A 20,163-nucleotide genomic window follows, 5' to 3' on the forward strand; every position below is an offset into this window, starting at 1 on the left:
AGATCCTCAAAATTTTCTCATCCATCAAAAAATCAGATAAGTCCCACAACAGAGGTTCTTTTGGATCAGATCAATCAGAATTCGATCACAAGCTTTAACAATATATAATGTTAAACTGATCACTTACATCTTCAAATTAAAAAGGGTGTATACTTACTTCAGAGGAAGAGGCTTTGGAATGATATGGCATGGTATTACATCATGTGTATTTGGCTAAATCTTTGAGTTTAGTTTTGAAAAATGATTAATAAAGGCAACACATGATAATGAGACTCATCCCATGATTTCTGCAAACACATTTTTAATTCAATAATAATTCATTCATTCATGATAAACACACAGTGTTTTTTTCTTCCATCAATAAGAAAGAAAAATGATCACTTCCTTGCATTCTTTTTAGCTTTCCTCCAGGCCCTTCTTTCCCTTGAACTTGCAGAAGACTGGAACCCCCCTCCATCTTCTTCTTCCTTTGATTCATCATCCAAATCTCTAAAAGATTTCTGAAAAAAGGAATAAATAAGAAAATTATTTTATAAAAAAACAATAAAAAAAGAAAGGAAAAACAGAAAAAAAAAATGAAAGAACAAATTAAGAAATGAGATGGAATTGAAATTAAAGAGTAGTAGTTTGTGTTGTACCTCTCTGAGTTCTGCAAAGCTGACTGCATAGAAAGTAAGGGCAGCTGCTGCAAGAATTCCCAGCACTGGTAGAGCAATCTGACTAGCTCCATCCATTCTTTCTTAATTATATATATCTTCTCTAATTTTATATCTTCTATGTTTCTCTTGCAATGCTATCTTTTAATCTTGCAGTGGATTTTGTATGTGTTTCTCATCCTCATCATCCCCAGGATAAGATATGGTCCACGTGTTTCTCTACAATTTATTATTTATTTATTTTTTCATTTCATCCACACAGGTTGGTAGGAAAGAGGAGAATTTGGCTCAGTAAAATAAATAAATAAATAAATTATTTGTGAATGAGTGATTTTTTTTTAAAAAAAATTAACTCTAAATTAACTCTTTCTTTGAGAATATTTTTGATATGTGACTTATTTATATTTTATTAAAAAATATAAACTAAAAATCACTTATTTTAAAAAAAAGAAGCACTCGCCTATGAGTTAGATATTTTTTTTGCTGATTTTGAGGAAGCCTATTGATCCTCACTTTTATTTTTTGTTGTTATTCTTTTTTTCTTTTTTTGCTCTTTGATCTGTACTACATCTAGTGTTATGATACTTTCTTTTTCTCATAACCTCCACTGCTGTCTGCGTGGAAGCTTGTTGTTCTGTTAATTTCCATTTTAATGGAAATGGTTTATCCACTATTTTTTTTAAAAAAAATCACTTACTCAAATATTAGAAGGCTCTATCATTTTAAACCAATTTAATTAGTTCCTTTTTTATATTATGTAGTCTAATATATATTTATATTTTTAAAGTACACAAAAAAAATATCTAAAGTAAAAAATAACTCATCCGATAAGAGAGGATCAGATAGGAATCGATGGGCTAGCCCATTAGTCTCTTACCATGTTCAGTTGCAGACCTAGGAATTTGGTCCAACCCAGGCTTCTCAGCCCAACCACGGCCTCTCCTCACTCCAACAATGGCTCCCCCATAGCTTCCCTTTCCTTAACCCAAGCTTAAACCTCGTCGGGGGGAGTTCTTCCAAAGTTTTCTGACCGGTGAGCCCGGGCTGCTTACCGTGTGGGTTTATCCCTCTCCGCACTTGTGATTGAGAGGTCTCGAGTTTGAGTCTCAGAATATAATTCACTTAATTTCTGTGTAAGGAATAGCTTTCGTTCTCCCCTCCAGGCTTATATAGTAGGGGGATTTATTTCTTAGAAATTAATCAAGTTATTATAATTGGTGTACTTAATCTATCTATTTATTTTTACTTTGTTGATTGTTGATTTTTGTCAAAAACAAAAGAAAGGATCATGCCACATGGGGAGGATCACTTCTATATATGAAAATAATGTTCTATGAAACTGATATTGTATTGTATTTCAACAGGCTTGTTTGTGTTTTTTAATTAATGCATATGATTTTTTTATTTTTATTAAAAAAATTAAAAAGTAAACAAGTGTTACTCTTGCCCCATAAGAAAAATGTAATTTAGTTATTCAAGAGTGACTAAAAGAATAAAAAAAAAATTACACTTAACAATAAACTTAATTATGGCAATTTTTTTTTGAAAAAATTGTGACAATTTTAAATTGCTAATTATATTGGAATGTTATAAATTAGGTCACTACAAGTTAATATAAAAAAAATATCTGTTTTATAAATATAATGTTAGTGAGCAGTATCTTTGGTTACACTTAAACCAAATTAATGATATGCAGTAGAGAAGCGAAAACTCAATAGATAGAGTTTGGGAACTCAAAAAAGTTTAATAAACTATAGTTTTTTGTTTACACAATCAAGGTTTTAGGGTAGATTTCAAAATAATCTCACTTAGAAGTTAGGATTTATACTTATCATAGTTTTTGGTGAAAGCAACAGGCACACATTCTTGTTGCATTAATGAGAATTTTTTTTTGTGGAAAATTTTATATTTTAATATAAAACACACACAAAGTAACAACTATACATAAACAAGACAAGAATCCAAGATAAAATTAATGATAACAATAATAATACTAATAGAAAAAGGAAAATTAGGAGTGAATTGCAAACATTGATTTAAAGCTGTTGGGCAAAGTAAGGGAACATGTCCCAATTGGTCTCCTTGAAAGACTCGGTCCAACTTCCATAAATATATATACACACATATATATAAAATAATAAGTTTTTTAAAAAATAAAACTTAGCTTCAAAGTTATATTTAGGCAATCTAATCCATTAGCACTCAAATCTAGACCTGATGTGGCCTCATAACCATCCACTGACACTCATTAACCCAGATGGCTGTCATTACTGCACCTTGGATACCATCCCAAGATGCTCTCAATCCCACAAAGTTATCCCCATTGTTTTCAGAGTAAGATCTCCTTAAAATCACCAACAAAGCACTGCACCAAAAACAAGAAAAATTCCTCAAAAGAAGGTCTATAAAGCAAAAGCAATATTCAACCTCTGGCTTCCTCTCTCCCTTAGACTCATACTCTGTCCTTTTCCTATCAAAAACCAAACCATATTTTGTATTTTCCCATTCATATTTCACACTCACCATCACCTTCATTGATTCTTCCATGAGCTCAAGAGGGAGAAGGAAAATGCATATGCCTAGAGTGCAACCTCTCACTCCATTAATGGAAGGTCCATATCTAAACTCAGAGTCTGAAGATGATCAATGGAAGAAGAAGAAGAAAAAGAAGAACAAGAAGAAGGAGATGTCATGGGTTACATTCAGATCATTGGTTGGTATAAGAAAGGATAAAGACTTGTTGCCAATGAGATTGAATCTAAAGCTCATGCTTGGTGTACTTGCTTGTCCACTAGCTCCAATCCCATTACCTCTTCAACCAAGTTACTACCATTTCTCTATCAAAGACAGTCCAACTGTATGTCAAAGTTAATGTTCATGGTTTATGTTTAATGCTGGTAATTTTTCCTGTCTTAAAAATTTATCTTTGTTTACAGGAGAGTACATGTGCTAGATATATAGTGCACCAATACTTAGCTGCCACAGGATGGATGAGAAAAAGAGAGAAGAAGATGAAGAGTTTGTATGTGAGTGGGAAAGTGAAGATGGTGGGGTGTGAGAGTGTGTGCACAATGGGAAGGAATGGGAAGATGGTGGTGGAAGATGAGAGAAATGGAGGTAGTGAGAGTGGGTGTTTTGTGTTGTGGAAAATGTCGACGGCGATGTGGTTGGTGGAGATGGTGGTGGAAGGGTGCAAAGTGGTTGCCGGAAGCGATGGTAAAGTCATATGGCGACACCTCCCGTGGTCGGGAACTCACCTCGCTCGAGGTCCCCTTCGCCCTCTTAGACGTATTGTTCAGGTGAGTGTATTCGCAAAGTTCTTGCTCTGATACCATGTTAGATTAATTCGATTAAACTCTTTTTGATGAAAACAGGGTTTGGACCCGAATACGACGGCGAGTATGTTTGCTAAAGCGCAATGCGTGGGAGAGAAGATTGTCGGAAATGATGATTGTTTTGTGCTTAAAGTTTGTACTGATAGAGAAGCTATTGAAGAGAGGAATGAGGCATCTGCAGAGGTTATTAGGCATGTTCTTTATGGATATTTCAGCCAGAAGAGTGGTTTGCTTATCTACATTGAGGATTCACATCTAACAAGAGTTCAATCTCCGGCAATGGAGACCGTATATTGGGAGACGACGTTTGGGAGTAGCATTGAGGATTATAGAGAGGTTGATGGAGTGTTTATTGCTCACCGGGGGACGTCGACGGCGACGGTGTTTCGCTTTGGTGAAGCTAGAGATATTCATAGCAGGACCAAGATGGAGGAGACATGGAGGATAGATGATGTGGTTTTTGATGTTCCTGGCCTTTCTTGTGATTGTTTCATCCCTCCAACTGATGTTTTGAATTAGAGAATTAGGACAATGTTCTGTTTGGGGAATTTGGTCAAATAATAAAATCTTGTCATATGATTTCATATATGAGAAATATGGCTTTATTTGATGCAATTTCAAAACTTAAGATGATATATATATATTAAATATTTTTATTTTAATGTGATATCAGCTTATGATTTTTTTTTTCTTCCTCCAAAAATGAAGAAAAAAAATAATTAGTATTTTTTTTTTAAAAAAAATACCTTATATAATGTTAGACCATATATAGGTCTTCCACTTGAAACATAATTTTTTTTTAATTTTAAAAATATAGAAGATCAAAATCATATAAGTAAAAAATTTCATGGGATCGAGGTTGGAACTCCTTCTCATGAATGTTAGATTATATAAATAAGGGAAAATTACTGTTCACCCCTCGTAATTTTCAAAACTTCCCAAAAACCCCCTCCTACTTTTGCACACGGGCCATTACCCCGTTAGTGTTTAACTTCCCTTTTACCCCCTCAGTTCACTCGAATGGGTCCCAGTGTTGTGAAATCCCATTTTTGTGCCCACGAAAATGGTGGGAAAGGAAAGCGCCAAATCACATCATGTTCGACCTTTTGAAGGGCTTTACTGCTTGGTTTAACGTTTAAATATTTTTACTAATATGTTTTAATAATTGTCATATCCAGTGTAATACTTCCTATCTCCGTTTAACGTTATCTTTACATGTATAACTATTCATATTAGCGTGTAAATTCTCAAAGTCTCTGCAGTAAAAGCGGTGATCTTTTTCGTTTGATCCGAATTCGTTTGGCGGGTGGCACGTGGCGGTGGCGAGGTTATGGTATCCCGTGCATAGAATTAATGGCGGCATTAAAATTTATGCTGCGGTAACATAATTTTTCGAACACCCCGTTCGTTCTCGTCGATCGATGTCGGCCATTTCATGCGTTTAACTTTTTTTCGGATATGAAGAGTCGACACGCTTGTGGAATTCACATCATAAATAACCGGAAAAGAACCCTCCCATAGACAACCACTCCTCGTCGTCCTCATTATCCTCCTCCTCCTCCTCCTCCTCCTCCTCCTCGTCCTCCTCTTCCCATGGATGACCACTCTATCTCGAAAAGGATGTTTCGTGAACCTTCTTTCTTATCTTGAGAATCATTTAGCCTGCAATCACGCAACAAGTTAAACTATCTTTTCTGCCGAGTCGAAATGCTCTCATAATTGCACTGAATGCGAGAGGATTCTTGACGGTGGATGACGAGGCAAGCAGATTAGCGAGCATTTCGACTTGGGTAAGAAAAAGAAATTTTTCACGTATTTCGTGATTGCGGAGGATTCTCTAGAGGAGGAGATCGGGAAACATCCTTTAAAGGCTGGGGTTGATATTTATCACTTGAGACTTTTCGTTACCATTTAAGAACATTACGTCGAGTGTACTAACTATTACGTTACGTGTTTAACTATCGGGATCTTCGTTTAAGTCCGACCATGACACATTGATTAATAGTCGTTTTTCATGAATGTGTGTTGTTTACCTTTTTTTAATGTTATACGTTGTGCGAGGTTCAAGTTGATGCGCATGTTATCACGGCCATTGTGAGCGTTCGAATGTCTGCAGACACTTGTTTAGTTATCACGGTCGAGTCGTGAGTGTCCAAAGTCAGAGGCGGACGTTGTAAATGTTGTAAATGTTGTAAATCTTTTATAAATAAAAAGCGAAACAAGCTTATTTGATTTGTGAACTTACGAAATTTAAACATAGACCTAGTAAAAACAAACAATGTGGGAAACGAAAAGAGCGTCGATTTGTAAAGCAATAGAAAAATACGTAAATATGTTTAAAGCAGTGATGACGGTGTTTAAGAAAAAGTTACTCTTTAAACAGATGACAACGGTGTAAAACAATAGAAAAAGTTAAACAATACTCTAGTTACTCTTTTAAACAATGACAGCGGTGTTTAAGAAAATACGTAAAGATGTTTAAAGCAGATGACCCGGGAGGTACCCATCTTCACGCGATGTCGATTGAAAGCATTCAATTTAAACAATAACATATTATTTACATGATATAGACTTTAGTTAAAGCAGGTTAACCATTATTTTTAAACACTATATGTATACATTTAAACATAAAAAGCTAGCGTTTACGAGATACTCATGTTGAGTTGAGAACATTCATTCGAGCGATGAGAATATGTCTTCCTCGCATGACGATGACATATATTTCCCTTTTTGCCCTTGGGATGGAGGGAAAAATACGCGCCCAATCACATCACGTCTAGTCTAACCTCTATGCATCTGTCTAGTGCACTTTTTGTTTGCCTTTTCATTGCTTTGTTTGTTCTTTACATCTTCTACTTCTTCTTCTTACGTCTTCTTTTTGTTCTTCACTTCATTTGGTTTTATACGATTTGGTTTTCGATCGAGTATATTATGGAAGTTTTTTGTGGTATTGCTAGATTGATCGGGGAGGGAAGGGTGCTAATGTTCACTTTGCTCGAGACTTCTTGGGAGTTGGTGTTAGGCGAGATATGTGACGATGGGGTCTCGAAGTTTCTCTTGTCGGGGTTAAGTTCATCACACCGGATGGATATAAAGCGGTTTGCCCAATAGAAAAGCGATGTTGACTTCCGGTAGGATGTGTCGCGTCCACTCCATCTTCAAATGTCTTTGTAGTTGATCTTGTCGTCGAGGGCAGAAAATGTGCCATTGCAGAATCCTAATGAAAAGCGAGGTTTACTCGTTGTAAGTTCCTTTTTCTTTTTAATTATTCCGGTTATGCAGGGGTCGTTATTGTGTAAATATATCAAAATCATCTGTTTAACATATTGTACTAGTCGTTTACGTTATTAGTTAAATGCTTAAGTATTTAATTTAACGTTTAAATATTGTCATTATCACTTAAACATTATATTCTCCGCTTAACATATTGATCTTTTTATTTGGTGAGTGTTGGCGGGAATTTCGGATTCTGCGAGTGCTCCCATTCATCGCCCATGGTGACCACGAGCGGTGTGGGATGTCTTCCTTCCTCGTCGGATCATTACGAAGTCTTTGTCGTTGGATATTGGACAGCGTTTTGGCGATGTCGAACATTTTCGAGGATGTACTTGAAATCATGCGATCAAAAGAATTTTTGACTTCAATTTCGTAAAGAGCGAAAAACATCGGGTGATTGATGGAATGTCTTTGCCGAGTGGTTGTCGTTGGCGAGTCATCATCGAAAAAGTATAACAAAAATACTGGAATCAAGACAATCAACCCGTCACACACTTGCGGTGGTGGCATAGGTTCGGCGTCACATCCGAAAGCGTCCAAAACATGGGTTAGCGCACGGTGATTCGAGGAAGCTCGAGGGACCGATCCCTTATGCTGAGGCCATCGACATTCGGAAGGACATGTTGCGGGAACATGGTGTCCACGCTACCATACAAGCGAGGCTTGGTTGGGAAAAAGAGCATGCCGGGTGGTCCTCGGCCAGCGGTGACATCTCCAGCTACTGATTTGTTTGCTTTGGTATGTGGATAAGGTGGGTCGAGATAAATCCCGGCGGCGTTGCGATCATGGAAAGAGGCGGTGATCGTTTTAAACGTGCGTTCTTTTTTCTTCAGTAGCGTGTATTGTGGGATTCAAGAGGGCTATTCTGGGGAAACATTGTGTATTGATGGAGTTGTTTCCATATTTAAACTCTTACTCTTTCTGACAGATTGAATGTATTTAAGCGGAGACATTGTTATTTTTAAAGCGGATCTGATGTAATTTGAAATATTTCATTTGATGTTTTAAAAGCGATATATGGTATATTTAAACAATGAAAGCGGAAATGTACACAACTACAGCGTAAATTAAACAATGAAATGAAAGCGAGATGAAATTTAACTTTTCGCCTTACAATTGAAAACAAACAAACTTTACATTGAGATATACAAGTTATTGATGGGCGACTTCCCATATTTATTTAAACAATGAATGCGTTTAGTTAAGCAGAGGCAGTGTTAGTTTTTAAGCGAGTACACCGTATTTTTGAAATATTTAAATCGATGTTTTAAAGCGATATATAGTATTTTTAAACAATGAAAGTGAAATGTACACAATTAGAGCGTAAAATTAAACAATGAAATGAAAAGCCGGATGGAATTTAACTCCTTTACTGATTGCAAAACAAACAAAATTTACATTAACATATACAAGTCGTGCTCTTGAACGAAAAACAATGAATTGAATTTGTCGAGTTTACATTCGAAAAATAAAATTGACATTCGGATATCTGAGGACATGTTCTTGAAAAAAACAAAAATTTAACCCAGCTTGTGACGACCCCCTTTATCGTGGGCGCCGTCTCCTCCCTCCCTTAAGTATCGCGGGTAACATACCATAATCGAGGGTAAGGAGATGTGCATGCTGCGGTGGCCGTAACTTCTCACCCAAAGTAATTGCTCGATAAAAGCGCATGACATAGGCAGTGCAATCGGCGCTTCCTTGTTTTTGGCGTGGGGTTTCTATATCGTGCTTGCAGTGGGTACTTTGAGTCGGCAGGCTCGCCGAACTCCATGTCGACACTGATTGTCGAATAGATTCCATTGTCGAGATATGCAAGTCGAGATTAGAATAGCGATTTAAATACCAAGCAGATATTAATAGAACATAATTAAAGAACTTACCATGTCAATCGCGTCCTTATCGTACTCCGGACATGAAGAATAATCCAGTATTCTTGTTTATCATTGTCGGAGACTGACTGACGTGCAAGTGGCCATTCATGATTATCGGGAGGATGACAATTTGAACTTCATGCGGTTTTGCGACAACATCCCGATCATAGCCATAATTGTGTCATGTGCGTCGTCACGCTTGGGACATAAACAGTGCAAAGCGATCCGGTGATGGGCGGCGCTTCTTGTAAGGATATTGCTCTTTTGCTCGGCGACTTTTTGTATTATGCATCTGAGCGTCCCATCACATCATCGATGACCATCTCCTTCCCCTCAGCAGCGTGTATAATTTGTCGGCGTGTGGTCTTGTGACGTCGTTCTTCCACGCACGGATGCTTTCGAGGTTAAAGCGATATGAGATATAATAAGACCATATTATAAATATTTAAATGATATTATCAATTGTTACATGATATTATATATAATTAAATGTTAAGTAGACAAATTAAATGATAACATAAAAGGTATTAAACACTATTAGGTAATTAGTTAAAACACTATAATAAAACCTTTAAAACAATATCATAAAAACTTTACACTTACCCGTCCATAGGGCGAGTTGAGGAAGATCCTCATCGACTCACCCTCTCGTGTTGATTAAAGACGACTCGAGCCAGACCAATTTCTTCTTCTTGGGAAAAGCTTTCCGAGCAGTCCAGTCCAATTTTTGATTGGCCTTGATCATCTCTCGTTGCTCGGTCGGGGTCTTCGAGCGGCATCTTTCTTCGATGCGGGGCGATGGCGACAACATCAACTACTGAACACATCCTTACATGATTGTTCTTGTTGTGGGATTGTGTCAGCTGCGATCTTGAGGGGACGGCGGCGGCATCAACGCGCAGACACATCCTTACATGGTTCTTGTTGTGGTGGGATTGTGTCTCGCTTGGGCTGCGATCTTGTCGGCCACGTCCACGACTCACGCAGCGGATTCGACGATCTTCTCAGCACGTGGCCATGAGCAGCAGCATCATTGGGAGACACACCCTTAACTTGTTCTTGATCTTCAGGGATTGTGTCCATCTTTGATGCCGCAATCTCGGCTGGCCGGTTCCACGGGTCGAGGATTTCATCGAGAAGAAGTCAGCGGCCTTCTCAGCAGATGACAGTGACGCACATCATCTACGATGTCTTTTCTCAACAACGAGCATCGGCCCCGATGGTGTTGCTATTGTTCATCGTCGCCGGCGGTGGAGACAGAGGCAGTATTGTTCTTCTCTTTTTCACAAGTCTCTTCGAATGTGGCCGCCTTGGAATGACCTTCCCGATGATGTCCTCGTCGTCAAATTCCGACGCCTCCTCGTTCGTCGAGTGCTTGAGTTCTTTCGAGGGATGGCGCGACCGGTTGTGAGCGATACTTCCGGTAGCCTCGACAGCGGCGACAAGCGAGAAACTTCGATCGTCAATATCTGGCATGCACTGCATAAGAGTTACGGTGACATCTTAGCCCTAATGTCACGGTGGGAAATGACCTGCACGGTCCGGAGTGCCATGGTCGGGAGTCGCCACGCTCGGGGGCCGTCGTTGTCGTGGTGGGGGTTGTTGCAATCTGCGGGGTAGGGGAGGGCTTCTCGGCGTCGAGGAATGCGTCGTGGCGTGGTGGGGTGGAAGTAGGGAGAAATGCGTCCGGCAGCGCGATAGAGGCTACCCTCTCATCCCGCCCTGAGCCAGTGATTCAGGAGCGATGACATCCATCCAGTCGGTTGGCTGACAAATATTTCTTCTTGACGTTCGCAGGAACCATCTCGGAAACTAACATATGTAAAAGCAGAACAATTTCGGTGAAATCATTCATTTTAAACTATAAAAACTATATTTAAAGCAGGTGTTTATATATTTAAGCGTTATAGAATATAATTAAGCGGAGAACAAAATATTTAAACCGAGTATGAATAAAGAGTTAAGCGGTAAATACTAAAGTTAAAGCGCTAAATAAAAATGTTTAAACGTTAAAGACTTATGTTAAACATTGTCCATGATTTATTACCTCTTTTCCATCGAGCGATGACAAGCTCGTTTCTACCGTCGCTTGCTTCGGTAAGTACTTTCACCAGTAGCCACATCCTTGGGATCTTGCGAAGCGGACTTTCTTCCCCGTTCGGTCATCTCGTAAAACCGGGGACGTTAAGCGCGACCGAGCAACCCTTAATGTACCTCGTGTTGGTCTTCTTCCGGCGCATCTATCTTGCAGTCGGGGCGGTTGCTTGTGGAATATCCTCCATAAGCCACTTGTCAGTCGCCCTGCGCCCATGCGTATCGCCCCGTGGGTCGGTAGATCATCGACGTAATCAGCGATCCGATTCGAACCGAGCATGATGTATTTGGGAAGAGGGCGTCCCCACGAGGTACACCATCGTGAGTTTGACGAAATTATCTTCTTCCCCTCCGTCGAACAAGTTGCGACGAGTGCTCTTGATGGAGTCTCCGTGTCTCTCGTGAGGTCTTTGATAGATACCGCCCTTGAGCGCGACTGGTTTTCTTCTTACGAAGACCAGCTGCGTCGCCATCGCAGACGAGACCAAGCACGAGGGCCACATCTTGTGAGTGCGAAACTCAGCGAGCTTTCCCGATCCCGAATTTATTGAGTGCGACCATCGATGCCTTTTACAAAAAGAGAATCAAGAAGGGCTCTCTCTTGGTATATAGCTTCCATCTCGATGAGCAGCTGCAAAGCGGTGTCCGTCGAATAATCTCCCGAGTGTCGAGGGTCGTGTTATTTTTCAATTCGACTAAAGTCTCCACTACAGGTGTCAAATAGCATCGGCCCGTTAACTAGGTTGACCGTCCGTAATCACAAGCTGCGTGACAATAACAACACGTTCGACATGCAGTGATTGACGAAAAGTTTAAGCGGAAATATAAGGTTTTAAACGGTAAACTCTCGGTTATTAAGCGGAGATATAAAATGTTAAAGCAGAGACCCATTTTGTTAAGCAGAGGCGAGAATACTTAGCAGGGGACAACAAATGTTAAAGCTGTAACATCTCATTTTCTTAAAGCGTCGACCCTCGTTTTGTAAAAAGCGCAGACCATATCAAGCGAAAGCGGGAAATGTACATTATAAATATTACACAAATCATAACAATCGAAAAAACTAATTCGATAGTGTATACATACGAAAATGCAAAAACAAAAAACAAAACCCCGAGTAGAAATCTCCTACGAGACTAACAAAAACCCCGAGTAGAAATCCCCTCGAGACTTCGATATCTTCCAACAAAAAAGCAGGAGCACAAAAACAAAAACCGAAAAAAATCTTTCTTTGTAATGAGCAGGTTAACATAAAACCATACTCAATACCTTAGATTTCAAACCCGATGAAATGCCAACTAGTTGCTGCAGGGGACTTCTCCTTGAGATCACGGTGGAAAGGGAAAAGGCGATGAAATACTCGATTCGGAGGCTTGCACGTGAGAGACAACTCGAGACGACTGCGAAATGGAAAAGTGCAAGGCGTGAGTTGAGAAAAAACAATTAAAGCGGCTCCAATAAATTGCGTCTCTGGGGTTACCCTACGGAAAACCCCACCCACTTCCTCTCAAATCGCCGAGATGGGCTGCGACCCACGACTCCCCATGCAAAGGGCATTTTTCAGTCCCAAAAAAATTTGAAACTCACTCCGCTCACATCCGATTCTACGGGGTTTGGGGGTTTGAAAAACATAGAGTTTAAAAGGAGGGGGATTTTGGGGATTGCAAAACTAACGGGGTGGTTTTGGCAATTTTACAAACTTAAAGGGTTTTTTTGACAATTTCCACTATAAATAATGATTTATCTATTTTATAAATAAATAACAATAAAACCAAATATTTTATAAAACTAAATTTTTTTTAAATGTAGAGTCATGACATAATTTATATAAAGATAAATAAAGCATGATCCTAAAAAAATGATTATATCAACGATAGCATAATTTAGTGATAAGACATATTTTTTTTATATAAAAATTGAGCATTCAAATCCAGAAGCATGATAAATAAAGTCCCTCTAACGGTTACAAACAGTTAGTATGTCCTCTAGACAACATACATTTTATTAGTTACAGCCCAAATAAACATAGTTTCAAATGAAAGATATCCATTCAATTAATCCTGAAACTTAACTAGATAAAAGTTCTCGCTCAACAAACTCTTGTTCCTCTATGGTATCACAAATCTTTTTTCCTCTGGTCTCCGGCAAGCAAAGAGAAAATAACCCACACCCTCCAATGATAAATCCAAACAGTCCATAAGACCAAAACTCTTTCTCTCTACCTGCCACCGCCATCACCGGAGCAGCACAACACCCAAGTGCTATGGCCTGCCTTGTGAAGGACATGGCTGTGTTCCTCACAGAAGTTGGAAACAACTCCATGCAGTAAATTAACACCACGTTGAAGGCATTCACTGTTGCAAAGAAGGCCACCACCTCCATTGCAGTCCTAACACTCCTCATCTTAAGAAAAACACATGAAACACTACATACAGCACTCACCATACAAAACACAACCACTAATGTTTTCCTCTTCATTTTTCCAATAAGAAAGAAGATGACCAACCCTGCAGGGATCTCAATTAATGCATTGAAGCTGATGCTTAGGTATAGATTGACCCCTAATGTCCCAACTCCTAATGGCATCCCATAGTAAGCCACTCCACATCCAAACCCTATGATCGCTAAAGATAACATCCTCCAAAATGCCCATTTCCTCTCCCATATCATCTTCAAACTTGAGAAAGTCCCCATGTTGCATGTCTCCTTTGCTACAAAGTCAAGATTAGTTAAGTTTGAATTTTCTAAGGTTTCATCTTGAGCTGATCCAATATTCTTTTTAAGTACTTGGATGGCTTCTTTAGTGTGCCCACGTACAAAAAGCCATCTAGGAGACTCTTGAACAAGAAAATACAATAAAATGATGTAGCACAAAGAAGGAAATGATATCAAGATATATAAGTTCCTCCAAGAACTCCCTCTTGTAAAATAAGCCACCACTGGCAAAGATAAAAAGCCCATGGAGAATAAGATGAAGCCTATAGCACTGACCTTTCCACGCCACCTCTTACTGACCATCTCGGTAGCTAAAATAAGAGCGCTACCAGGTATGGAAGACCGACCGAAGCCGGCAATAAATCTTAATGCAGCATATATCCAAACATTCGGCGAGGCAGCTGAAATGATGCCGGAGATAGACATGGTAAGGAAGGAGAGAAGAAGCATGTTCTTACGACCGAGAAGGGAATCAGCCAGTGTGGAGAGGATGAAGCCTCCGAAAACACAGCCGGCGAAGTAGGCAGAAGAAGGGAGGCCTTGAATAAAACTGCTTGAACATTGGAGATTCCACTCTGATATCATGGAAGCATGCTTAGGGTTGTCCCATGACCAAGAAGTCTCCGGCAAGGAGCACGGGAGGGACGCAGCGGCGCACAATGTGTCATTGGGGTGAATACAGTGCCATGGAGATAGTTGGTCGGTGAAGACATTGATGAAGCATTGTTGAGCATCAAAGAACCATGCACATGAGACTATGAGGACTTGAACCAGTGGAAATCTTGCTTTGCTAATATAGTGTTCAATGGCATCATCAAGAGATAATAATAGAGGTTCAGGATCTTGTTCTTGCTGCTGTGATGGAGGTGAGATGGAGTGAAGAAGAGGAGAAGGTGAAGGATGAGGATCGTCCATTTGCTTGAACTTATTAGTAAATTGATTAGTATACAAATTTCATATAATGTTAGATAACATATTGTGACTTGAATTAAAAGTTTCATTTATAATAACTGGCCATGACAATTACTATGATTGGCGTCGGGTTCTTCTTTAATTAGGGTGTTTGTTTTTGTATTAGGACGCAGTGGTTAACCTGGTCCATAGTCCCACATCGCCTATGAGAGCCAATCTCTCTAGTCTTATATATCCAAAGTCAATCCTTCCCTCTAACTGCAGTTATGGATAAGTTAGGGTGGTGGGTCCCTGTATTAACATGGTATCAAATCTACTGTTCCGATCGGCCGTGACTAGGATCTTGGGTCCCACATCCATTGTGGGCCCAGGGGGGTGTTGGGACGCAATGGTTAACCTGGTCCATAGTCCCACATCGCCTGTGAGAGCCAATCTCCCTAGCCTTTATATATCCTAAGCCAATCCTTCCCTCTAACTGCAGTTATGGAGAAGTTAGGGTGGTGGGTCCCTATATTAACAGTTTTATGGTGGATCTGAGCTGAGCTTACTGAGAACCCTCAAGGTATTTATTTTTATGGTGGACCTGAATTTAGCTTATTTTAGAGTTGTACACGTCTGTGACTTCTTTTTAAACGAGAGGCATTTATTGTTTTCCCATTGTGGACGTTTCTAATTTTTTTAAAAAAATATTAGGTACTTGTTGTCTTTACCGTTGTTTATGTGCCTGATTTTTCTTAGATGAGAGGCATTTGTTATCTATAAATAAATAAATAAAAAGGGATCAAAAAGGTCTAAACAACTTTATATTTGGGCCACAAAAAGATCTTTGATTTTTTGAAATCCTTAGAAGCCTTTTTTTTTTTTTTCAGAATTACTTTTAAATTCAATGGCTAGATAACTTTGGTTTTACTATTCTTACATCATGTTCAATTTTTAATATTGCTCTTTAATTTTGGTATTTCGGATTTACTATTCTCTTATCATATTTAATTTTTAGTTTTGCTCTTTGGTCTTTGGTGTATCCGCTTAATATTTGATGAATTTATTTAAATTTGTGTGTTATTGAACAGAATTTGAATTTCTAAAAGTGACGGGAGGGAGGTTGTAAAAATGAGAGACGGTAGAGAATAATACTTTATCAGAATGACTGTAAAGGATAAACAAAAAGTTCTAGGGAGTAATAAGTAATTTTCTCTAAATAAAATTAGCTACTTAAATGGCTTTGTCGGTGGAAAATCAAAATGACAAAGAGTGGGGCTATTATTGCAAATTTGTCATTTATTGCCAGATTTGATTGAAAAGTAAAATTATTAAATTCATTGTACGTAATATAGACTCATAAAGAAATAGGGGAGCAAAAAAAATTCTAATCGGATGATCCCGTTGTAATAAATATGATTTTGATAGAGAAATATGAAAATAACCATCACTATTTAGTATAGTGGTATGTTACTTGAACAGTGAATGAGCAGACCCATGTAGTAAGATGTCATTTTCTTCCTCTCTAAGGTTGCATGACAGTGGATTTATTAATTCAGTTTGGTTCCTGAAATATCTTCTGTACGTGTAAATGATAGAAATCTAATTGTTTCATGTGATGCCTTACCAAATTAATAAATCTATAGGGGTTGTTTGGTGCACCTCCGTATTTGTCTGTCTTTTGACAATTTTTTATAAGATAGCGCTTGTTGCCTTTGTCAATAAATAAATAAATAAATAAATAAATATGATAACATGAGAAATATGGTTTGATATGAAAAAATGAGGTTTGGTACATATTGATGGAGCCCTTGCTGCTCACCCAGGGAAATTGACCTTGTGTTTCATTTTGGTCAAGCTAGATACTTGTTAACTTAGCTTGCAGCCCAGCACAAATAAAATTTAAAAAAAAAAAAAAACTAACACAAATGAAACACTACAAAACTAAGAAGGGACAATATCCCTAATTAATTATGCCATATTAACTTTATTATCTCATCTCTCAAATCATTTTCAAGATTCTAACACTTAGATTGAGCAAGGTGTTTAATTTTCTAGTAGACTATACCCAATCAACCTTTACTTAAAGCAGGTGCATCATGAATATTATCTTTATTGTAGAGCTTGTATTTATTCTTAAGTACATACTTGTCAATATTCTTTTGATTTTGTCAAAGCCTTGGACGATCAGGATTTTCTAATTAACGCCCTTATTGGCACTCGTGGCTTTAGCCCTAACTAAATTAGGTGAATTAGGTCCATCCTTTATATCTTGAAGGCAAGTGTTCTTGCAAATGGATCTCTTGTGGTACATTCACTTTTAATTTGAGTTAAGGCAGAAAGGCCTTATTTTTCTCTCTTGTTTGCTTCTCACTATTGACTCTCTTAGTACTATTCTGTTTATCAATGCCCTCAACTTTAGCGTTGTTCACGGAACACCTCTTCAGTGAGTAGAAATATGTGTCATCTTTAGTATGCAGACTTTAGTATGCAGATGACCTCATTATCCTCTTTTATAGAGAAATTGATTAGAGACTTAAAAGATTATCAAATTTCTATGCCCCATTGACCTCAGCCTTGAATTGTTCCACAAACTCCTTCTCTATAGATATCTAGTAGCACCTAGATTTGGTAGGCATCTCATCGCATCAAGATTGAATGGAGCTTAATTAATTATTTTAGTTACACCTTTAATTTAGATTATCCTGGTGGACTGTCAAATACTTATCCCTTGAAAGAAGATCGATCCTTTTAGGTGTCATTTTCAATCACAACGTACTCGAAATCGGTTTGTAAATTACCTAACTTGGTTATGTAGGTGATCAATAAAATTGAAAAGATTTTTCTATGGCATGGTCCAAATCCTGATAAATTGGAATGTTGGCTTAATGCTTGGTAAATAGTTATGGAAGATTGCTTCCGATTCACAATATTAGTTTTGAATCTTTTGATGCTTGGTTATTCAAGTCAACTATTACTAAACTAGGTCCACTTGAGATCAATATTTTTGGGTCTACAATTTACCATTATCAAGAGCATGCATTTACCTCAATCTAGCATGATGGTTGTCTAAATTGTAGTGCACTCGAAATGTTTGGCGTGATTTCTTGACTAGCTGCATCCAATGGTTTCTATTCATGTTCTTCAATTCCTAGTAGCCTCCCTACTTCCACCATATATATGTTTATGGAACTTGTTCATTTGATTTGTGATATTCCAAAGTTTGATGCTGAGGGAGTAATGGGAATTTGATCATATCATTCTATCACTGACAATGGTAGCTTAATTGTCCCAATAGATTGCTTATTGAAACATGCATGCTTTATATCATTTTTCCCCCTCAAAAAACCATTTGGCACACAAACGTAGAACTGCTTTGATCACATATTCCATCTCGTTTTGAATTACTTAATTTATTTTCGGCTAATCTTAGTTTATTCTTGTCATTAATACTAAATTAATAATTATTTTTAAGATAGAACAATTTATTCCAAATTTATTGAGAATTATAACAAAATAGTAGGAAAAAAGCATTGGATAAGTTTGTTCTCTTCCCCGGGAAGCTTTTTTTTTTTTTGTTCTGTTGTACAACATCTTTGCTAGTCTTTCTATGTAGTAGGGTCCTATTATTTTGTTGTTGTCTTATATGAGAAATATGAGTTTGGTATAAAAGATGTGAATTTTAGCTGCTCTAATTATTTCAACATATTTCACAATGATATGAAAGGATAAACTCTTTTTTTATCACTAGAATATAATGAAATAATAATTTATTTTAGGATGACAAACCAAATACTGTGAGACTAGATTTTCTCCTCACTTTCCGTTGTGCTACAATTTTTAATTTTATTTTTAAAAATAATTGAATAAATAAATCATAATAATATATTAGAAAAGAAAATTGATTATAAACAAAATTCAGTTTTTATTTATTTACTTTGATGAACAATGTATATTTTTAAAAATTATAATAATAAATATTATTTCATATTTTAAATGTATGTTTTTTTTTTACTTGGGAAAAAAATGTGTGTTTGACTCTCTTATAGCGTGAAAGATGAATGTGCATGACGATTGATTGCACTTTTTATTAGTAGAGTCAAGCTATTTAGGAGGGTTTTTTTAATGTATATGTATGTTTTTGACCATAGTTTGTCTATTTTATAAAAAAATTATATATAATCTCTTATAAAAACATATTTGATTCAATTTTAAAAATTAACTTGATGAAAATTCTCTTTGGACTCTTGTCTTTTAATAATAAGAGAGGATGATCTAGCTCTTTAATCTCATGGCAAGCAAAGAGCAAATAACCCACATCCTCCAATATATAATATATATGAACAGTCCATAAAGACCAAGACTATTCCTCTCTCTAACTGCCTGTGCCGTTATTATTTGGCACATCACTAGGGGTGTAAATGAGTCATGCTTTAAGTGAATTTACTCGAGATCGGGTTCGATCAATACTCGAGTCGATTCGATTTTTCACGGCCGTAGACCGAGCTCGAGCTCACTCGTTTACGTTATCGAGCCGAGCTCGAGCCTAACATCGCTTTGCGTACGGGCTACCCCGGAACGAGCTTTATATATATATAATATTAAATTATTTATATATTAATTATAAAAAAATATATAATTATATAACTATATTAAATTGCTTTACATTATACATATATTATCCTAACTCGAGACTAAACGGAGCTGAGACCAGAGTCTCTTGAGATTTTTAGCGGTAGAGACTCGAGATGACAAAAAATAGCTCGAGACGAGACTCGAAATCGAGCTCGAGCCTTCGAATAATGTATTCGAGCTGAGCTCGAGCCGGTAATACTCGACTTGGCTCAGCTTGTTTACAGCCCTACACAGCACAACACAAAACCCAAATGTAGTGCCTGCCTTATAAAGGATTTTGTTGTCATCCTCAACCTCTCAAAAACAACTCCTGACGAAAGTCAACTCCACATTTAATGCTATCACTGTTGCAAATTAAAAATGTACCCTGTGCATTGCTGTCAATCCCAAGGGCAATTATTGGCATTTATTGCTAAATCCCGTTGAAATTTATTTACTCTTTTCATTATTTTTTATCTGTCCTAAATTCATTTTTTTTATTTATTAATTTTTAATATAAAAAAATATTTATTATTTTTTTAAAAATTATCTTTAATATTCTATTCAATTTTTTTAAAATTAAATAGGAAAGAAAATATAAAAATATAAATTATAGGTAGTTTAAAAAAAATAATTAATTTTTTATAAAATTTTGTGAAATAACTAAGTTTTTTGGTACATGAATTCAGTTAACCACGACAGATAAAAAAA

General features: G+C 37.3%; 3 protein-coding genes across 3 annotated transcripts; 1 reads left to right on the forward strand and 2 right to left on the reverse strand.

The window, feature by feature from the left end:
* Positions 1-362: 362 nt before the first annotated feature.
* LOC120267869 lies at positions 363-830 on the reverse strand. The gene is made up of 2 exons (XM_039275542.1): positions 639-830; positions 363-500 (listed from the first exon to the last, which is right to left on the reverse strand). The coding sequence occupies exons 1-2, from the start codon at positions 732-734 to the stop codon at positions 378-380; spliced, it is 219 nt and encodes a 72-aa protein (XP_039131476.1). The 5' UTR covers positions 735-830; the 3' UTR covers positions 363-377.
* Positions 831-2,961: 2,131 nt separating this feature from the next.
* Positions 2,962-4,575, forward strand: LOC120266633. Its single transcript, XM_039274276.1, has 3 exons — positions 2,962-3,513; positions 3,593-3,955; positions 4,031-4,575. The coding sequence occupies exons 1-3, from the start codon at positions 3,202-3,204 to the stop codon at positions 4,508-4,510; spliced, it is 1,155 nt and encodes a 384-aa protein (XP_039130210.1). The 5' UTR covers positions 2,962-3,201; the 3' UTR covers positions 4,511-4,575.
* An 8,612-nt stretch (positions 4,576-13,187) lies between these two features.
* LOC120266699 (organic cation/carnitine transporter 2-like) lies at positions 13,188-14,871 on the reverse strand. Its single transcript, XM_039274347.1, has one exon. The coding sequence runs from the start codon at positions 14,860-14,862 to the stop codon at positions 13,300-13,302; it is 1,563 nt and encodes a 520-aa protein (XP_039130281.1). The 5' UTR covers positions 14,863-14,871; the 3' UTR covers positions 13,188-13,299.
* Positions 14,872-20,163: the final 5,292 nt, after the last annotated feature.

The sequence above is a fragment of the Dioscorea cayenensis genome, chromosome 8 (genome assembly GCF_009730915.1).
Source record: "Dioscorea cayenensis subsp. rotundata cultivar TDr96_F1 chromosome 8, TDr96_F1_v2_PseudoChromosome.rev07_lg8_w22 25.fasta, whole genome shotgun sequence".
Classification (NCBI taxonomy): domain Eukaryota; kingdom Viridiplantae; phylum Streptophyta; class Magnoliopsida; order Dioscoreales; family Dioscoreaceae; genus Dioscorea; species Dioscorea cayenensis.

Bases quoted from the DNA above. Each gene is read 5' to 3' on its own strand.
- LOC120267869 (XM_039275542.1), bottom strand. From the start codon at position 734: ATGGATGGAGCTAGTCAGATTGCTCTACCAGTGCTGGGAATTCTTGCA. The intron at 501-638 runs GTACAACACAAA...TCCTTTTTTCAG, and splicing joins GCTTTGCAGAACTCAGAGAG to AAATCTTTTAGAGATTTGGA.
- LOC120266633 (XM_039274276.1), top strand. From the start codon at position 3,202: ATGAGCTCAAGAGGGAGAAGGAAAATGCATATGCCTAGAGTGCAACCT. The intron at 3,514-3,592 runs GTATGTCAAAGT...CTTTGTTTACAG, and splicing joins CTATCAAAGACAGTCCAACT to GAGAGTACATGTGCTAGATA. The intron at 3,956-4,030 runs GTGAGTGTATTC...TGATGAAAACAG, and splicing joins CTCTTAGACGTATTGTTCAG to GGTTTGGACCCGAATACGAC.
- LOC120266699 (XM_039274347.1), bottom strand. From the start codon at position 14,862: ATGGACGATCCTCATCCTTCACCTTCTCCTCTTCTTCACTCCATCTCA.